The 6,066-nt window shown below is 35.5% G+C and overlaps 1 protein-coding gene across 1 annotated transcript; it reads right to left on the minus strand.

The window, feature by feature from the left end:
• Nucleotides 1–471: 471 nt before the first annotated feature.
• LOC139844593 (uncharacterized) lies at nucleotides 472–5,684 on the minus strand. The gene is made up of 6 exons (XM_071834826.1): nucleotides 4,969–5,684; nucleotides 4,709–4,817; nucleotides 4,494–4,614; nucleotides 3,259–3,960; nucleotides 1,403–3,131; nucleotides 472–1,072 (listed from the first exon to the last, which is right to left on the minus strand). The coding sequence occupies exons 1-6, from the start codon at nucleotides 5,180–5,182 to the stop codon at nucleotides 639–641; spliced, it is 3,309 nt and encodes a 1,102-aa protein (XP_071690927.1). The 5' UTR covers nucleotides 5,183–5,684; the 3' UTR covers nucleotides 472–638.
• Between the last annotated feature and the right edge of the window lie 382 nt (nucleotides 5,685–6,066).

Consider the following 6,066-nt stretch of genomic DNA (forward strand, 5'->3'; position numbering starts at 1 on the left):
TCATCACTCATTCACATGTATGTGACACATGATGAGCTTCTTTGATATATTGGCCATCACATGCATCATAATATGTCCACTTTTTGATAACAGTTGAATTAAAAAGGGCAAGTCTTTAGTGTCATCACATGCATGACACATGGTAGACTTTTTGATCATTTTATGCACTTCAGACCTTGGATAGAAAAAAAAATGTCAAGAAAACACCTGCCAATTCTTTCTTTGTTCAAACTTTGCAAATGGGTAGTATAAATTTCTGCAAGTGGGTGAATTAAGTAATTAAAAGATTCTGATTTTTTACTTACAAGGATAAGAATACAAGAGTTTGAGGATTTAGAATCATATGCATTTGAGTACCAAAACCAAAATGTGGTTTGTTAATATGAATATAGCACTTAATAATGAACCAATGCATTGAGATTGAGAACATAGATTATAAGAAACATATATTTTCAAGTTACAAAATATTCAAGAAACAATCAATCCTTCATATTCAAACAATCAACAATTGCCAAGTAATCACACAATAATAAAAGAATTAGGGGTTTATGCTAAATTAACCTTCGTGGCACTAACCTAACTATATTAACTTTACAATACTTACATCATCAATCAAAATCAAAAGTTAAAGCAAACTCTCACATTATTATGCAGTTGCATTTAGATTCTAGCTTCGGCGGTCTTGTATTTTCTTTATTATTAGAATAAACAATACGTGGTGTTTTTGATAAATCAGTTTTTTCACCGTCATTCAGTCTGGTAGGATCCATCATGGTGTCTTTCTCCATTATTTTCTTCTTCTTTTGGGATTTTGATGACGGTTTGATTGTTTTTTTGGCTTGAACCTCTTTGGGATCCGAGTAACCTTTTGCGACAGCTGGAATAAGTGGAAAAGAAAGATTGTTATCGGGAAGATCAGGCGGTGTTTCTTTCTCAATGGCTAAAGTTGCAGCTTCAGAGGCTAAGTTTTGAACAATTGAGCTGCAAAAGAGTATTGTGTCTGTTGCTTCTTCTAGTGTCAAACTTCTTACTTTTGTTCCTCCATGGCATTCTACCAAAACCATTGATTCCTCTGAAAAATATGAACTTCAAGTTAGTACAAGGTTAATAGCTTTTGCTTGGTGAAAATCTGGTTTTTGACATTATATATTTAGCAGATATAATATATTAGGTCAACAAAATATGTATGTGAGCTGACCCAATCGGACCAACTTACAAAATCACACATATTGAGCCGTGACCCACCCAATTAGACACATTGTAGTACGCTGTGATTGAAAGATACTCATGAACTTTATGTGCAAAGGCTAGTTAGCATGTCACATATATATCATCTACAGTATACTAAACTAAAAGCTAGAATGCAAAAAAGACTTGACTTAAAACTCAGAATGTAACGTACCCATAATGCTGGTTGAATGATTTGAGGTGTCACAGCCCACAACAGAAACTTCCAGATCTTTAGCAAACGAAGTAGATTCATGTGGGTCCCGAATCTCTTCTACACTGCTTTCTGAACATTGAGACGATGACAAAGAACAACCGTGATCAACTTCTCCTTCCGATATAGCATCCAATTGAACCTCTGCATAGTCAGTGTTCTCAGCACAAAGATTCAGACTTGAATCTTCTTCAAATGTACAAGTTGTCAAATCACTTATATCCTTTCTCAAGTCTTCAACTTTTTCATAGGTCAACGTAAATAAAGAACTTGTATCCATTTCCATGTCTTCAACTTTCTGTAACGAAAAAGGCACTTCGTTATCCGGCAATTCAGATAGCACAAGTTCCTTTGAATCAAGAGCCGTTGTTCCTATGTTAACGACACCTTCATTTTCAACGAAAGTGCTGTTTTCATTCGGGTTTTCTTGAGGTCCTTCAGATGCTGAGTCAGCAATATCTCTCTCCACGGGGACAGTAGACACCTCAGAAATATCAAGTGTGCTCGTTCCAACACCAGAAGGATGGAAAGCATGACTAGATATTCCAGATACAGAAGATACACTACGACGAAACTTTTCATTCACAGGGTCATATTTGTAATTTTCAATATCGGATTTCCTGCTACTTAATTGACGCTGAAAACGAGGTCCAAAGTCAACCGAAGATGATGCGGACACACTCCCACGTCCTATCGAGCTTCTCATGCTGTTTGTACTGGCTCTCGCATATGAAAAATCATCATACGAGATGCTACTGGCTGAAAAGTTCCCTCTTTGGATAATAGGTTGCCTTATACTAGTTGACCTTTTGAGCACTATTGAAATCCCTTCTACCTCCATAGTCTCAATCATTGACTTCTGATAGTCAACCTTTGAATTTGGAGAGTCATCAGATTGAATTTGCTCACTCCCTTCATCACTATAACTTAAACTTGATTGACAAATAACTTGATGGTAAACTTTTGTTGACAGAGAAGAAGATTTTGCAAAGTCAATGGTGTGTTGACTTTCCTCATGACATGTATTTTCACCTTCCATCACTAAATTTTTCTGTTGCTCAAATTGTGATTCGCTTTCAGAAGTTACTTCATCTACGGTCGTTTGACTTTCCATGTTGTGTTGAGTTTCCTCAAGCATGTCATCATCTTCAGTTTGCGTCACCATATCACTAATGGTCAAAGCAGAATTTGATTTCCAGCAATTTGGACAAAGTTTAATGTCATCTTCTGTTTGCGTGATAACAGAGTAACTACAACCACATCTTGAACAAATTAACACATCCTTATTGCTATCATCTTTTGGCAAATCGTAAATCTCATTGAAAGCATTTGAAATTTCAGCAGTTACAATATCAAGTTGTGTAACATTTTCACAGCCATCTTCATATGGTGAAAACTCACGAGTTTCGCCTCCTTCACCTTCATTCAAAGATTCGGGTTGTTCAATCATGAATACTTCATCATCGATATTACAATCTTGGACCTTCACATGTCCTGAAGTTGCATCGTCCTCATCTGGATCACGTTCTTCGATATAATGTGGGCCACTGGTGCCTGGATCAGAACTTGCATTACTGCTAGTAGTTAATGAAGAATTCCAAGCAGGACTTGGTTTCCCAGCATAAAAGTTCGAAGTAGGTACACTCGAGAGCAGTGGTCTGAACATATTTTGAGGACCTTTTCTGTGATCCTACACAAAAACATTAAAACGTTACAAATGTCATTTCCTTATTTAGAATTTTTTATAAATGAAATTATAAACAAGGCTGCACGCACAGAAATAGAAACACAAAATTATTGAAAACATAATAAAGTACCATTTGTCGAAGTGCCACATCAAAAGATCTTTTTGGAGCAGAGCTAGATGAAACAGCTCTGATTGGCTTTTGGGGAAGAATTGCTTTATTATTCCTAAAGCCACTTGCTTTTTTAGAATTTGACCGTTCTGACCCATCAACAGTAATAGACGGAAGAGATTCAACGTCATCATCATAAGAAGATGCGATTGATCCTTTACTATAAGCGCTAAATCTATCTCGATCCTGACTATGAGATGAGCTAATGCTTCTCGAGCCAATCGGTGACATCGAATGTCTTCCATTTCTTGATGCAGGTGAGGACCCACGTACATACGATGCGGGCCGATCAGCCAACGAAGTCCTCAGATTTGGAGGTACTTCCGTGGAGAACCCTGGAATGTTAACCTGCCATGCCTTCACTTTAGGTGAAACCGAGTTTCCCGAAATAACCTTTGCACCAGTGTTGATTGTACTAACAGAACCCGTGCTTAATCTCCTTGAATTTGGCGTAGAAGCTCGTCGGGGTGGAGTAGAAGGTTTAATTGATGGGGAAGATGGTCTTCTTGATCCAGTGGCGGGCCTTCGAGTAGGCGGTGGACTAGAACTGGGTACTGAAGACGCCCGACCTCTTGGTTGAAATACGGGTTCACAAGATCGTGGAGATGGGCTTAACTGATTTGGACTTGGACTACCTCTACTGCTTCTATGACTCTTATCCATCTGTAATATAAACATACATTACCCACATTAGCAAAAGTTATGATTAAATATAGATATATCAGTGTATAAAACGATCGTAGAAGGTGTTTGGATGTGCTCCTTTTTAAAATTCTAAACATCAGATAAACTGACGTTTAACAAATTTTGATAATTTAAGAAATTCGTGATCGAAATTAACAGAGAACATTTTTTGCAAAACACAAGGAGGTACATTTTGTCACATTTTATGGTAAAAAATCAATTATTTCACTTAGTTTGCAAAACAAGAAGAAAACAAAGAAAACAGAGGAAGTCTCTCAAATTAAGTTAAAAATAGGGTACATAGGTAACTTTCATTTAAAGCCAGATAAATCACTTTTGGTGCAGGGGGCATAAAACCAGTTATCCAAAAGTTAATTATTGATCATCTTACTTTAATAAAAATCAGAAATCATAAGCCGTATCTATTTATCTAAATTGTTAAAACAGATAACGTAAATCCAAACACCCCCTAACATTAATAAGTATAAACTTAACCAGCATAACTGGCTTACTGTGGATGATCTGGAAATTGAAATCGGTTGTGCTCGAGGTCTACCCCTCTGTTGAACATTAACTTGAGGTGTCTCATCATCCAATGAGACAAACAAAGGAGTATCAGGAGGAGTTATCAACCTTCATAATCATAAAACAAATTAGTCTAAAACCTAACAAGACATCAACTTGTTATAATTGAACATCAAAAAATAAATAATAAATAACTACAAACCATTCGTAATCGTTCTTGTCCTCTTCTACATTGAGAAGATCACTGCTTTCTCCTTCATTAGCAACCTTCATACCAACCTTGTGATCCGAAAAATGCCGCAACTTGGTCGCTGCAATGAAATTAGATAACATAAAAACAGAACTCATTAGTTTTTAAGCCACAGCATTTAAAATTACATTAATATATCAATCAATTAATCAATTTACATTAAATAAGCAGATTAACTTAAACATTACATAAACAAGAATTTAAAATTTTACCAAATGTGTCCTCAAAATCATCGTTAGACTGCAACAAAAAGTTATCACACTCTTTGTTCTGCACTTCATTAAATAAAGCAAGATCATCATCTTCATCTCTCTCTTCATTATTATTAACTATAAATACTCCATTTTCAATACTACGCCTTCTGTTATGACAATCACCTCTCCGTTCCGTCTCCGGCGAGAATCTCATCGCCGGTGAACCCGGCATTTTCTCTAATTTTGCTATCAATAATAATTATCCCCAAATACATTAAATATTCAATCACTGTATGTAAGCCCTAACATTTGAAGCAATTATATTCCAATCTGAATTGATGACGTCAGCAACTAAAGTAACTCGACGTAAATGAATACACGGTGAATTGTAAGATGAATAGATCAAGTAGCGGTAAAATTGGTAAAATTGAAACCTAGGTCAAAATTGAGGAAATGGGAGAGGAATTGGGGTGTGATGGAAGTTATAAAAGGGTGGAAGGTGGTTGGATCTGGTTGGAATTTGAGCGCATCAAAGGATGTATGTCGGTGGTTGTAAGTTATTAAAATAATAATATAATTGAAGTTCTAATAGATAAAAATAATAAAAAGAAACCCTAATTTGAAATGAACTGGAAGCACGTGAAGAGATGAGAGGTGGAGTGTTGATGGGAGAAATAAAATGAAAATGGAAGAAGAAGAAGAAGAAGAAGAAGAAGAAGAAGAAGAAGAGCTGTTGCTTTGGTTCTTTCTTTTTTATTATTATTATGCCTGTGTGTCAGTCAGTTCACCATCTTTTGCTGTTAATATTTTTTTCCCTTTATAAATAAAAAATCTCCAACAACAACAATACTTAATCCCTCACATGGTTTACTTTAATATAGAAGATAAGTGATTTGTCTAATCACGTGTCAGAGAAAAAATTCTAGACCTACGTAAAGAGAAAGTCATTCACTCTCTACTCCATAGTATAAAGATTGCTTCCGTGAAAACATCCAGTCAACGAAAATAATAAATATTAAAATTAAAAAAAAGATAAACAAAATTAAAAATTAAAGATAAACAAAAAAACAAAAAATAAAGATAATGATAAAGATAAAAATGACATGCTATAGAAAT

Source organism: Rutidosis leptorrhynchoides, chromosome 4 (genome assembly GCF_046630445.1).
Source record: "Rutidosis leptorrhynchoides isolate AG116_Rl617_1_P2 chromosome 4, CSIRO_AGI_Rlap_v1, whole genome shotgun sequence".
NCBI lineage: Eukaryota > Viridiplantae > Streptophyta > Magnoliopsida > Asterales > Asteraceae > Rutidosis > Rutidosis leptorrhynchoides.

What these genes read in the sequence shown, in the direction of transcription:
- LOC139844593 (XM_071834826.1), bottom strand. Translation starts at nt 5,182, where the DNA reads ATGCCGGGTTCACCGGCGATGAGATTCTCGCCGGAGACGGAACGGAGA. An exon ending in TGATTTTGAGGACACATTTG is followed by an intron (nt 4,818 to 4,968) that starts GTAAAATTTTAA and finishes ATTTCATTGCAG; the next exon opens with CGACCAAGTTGCGGCATTTT. An exon ending in TCATTCAACCAGCATTATGG is followed by an intron (nt 1,073 to 1,402) that starts GTACGTTACATT and finishes CATATTTTTCAG; the next exon opens with AGGAATCAATGGTTTTGGTA.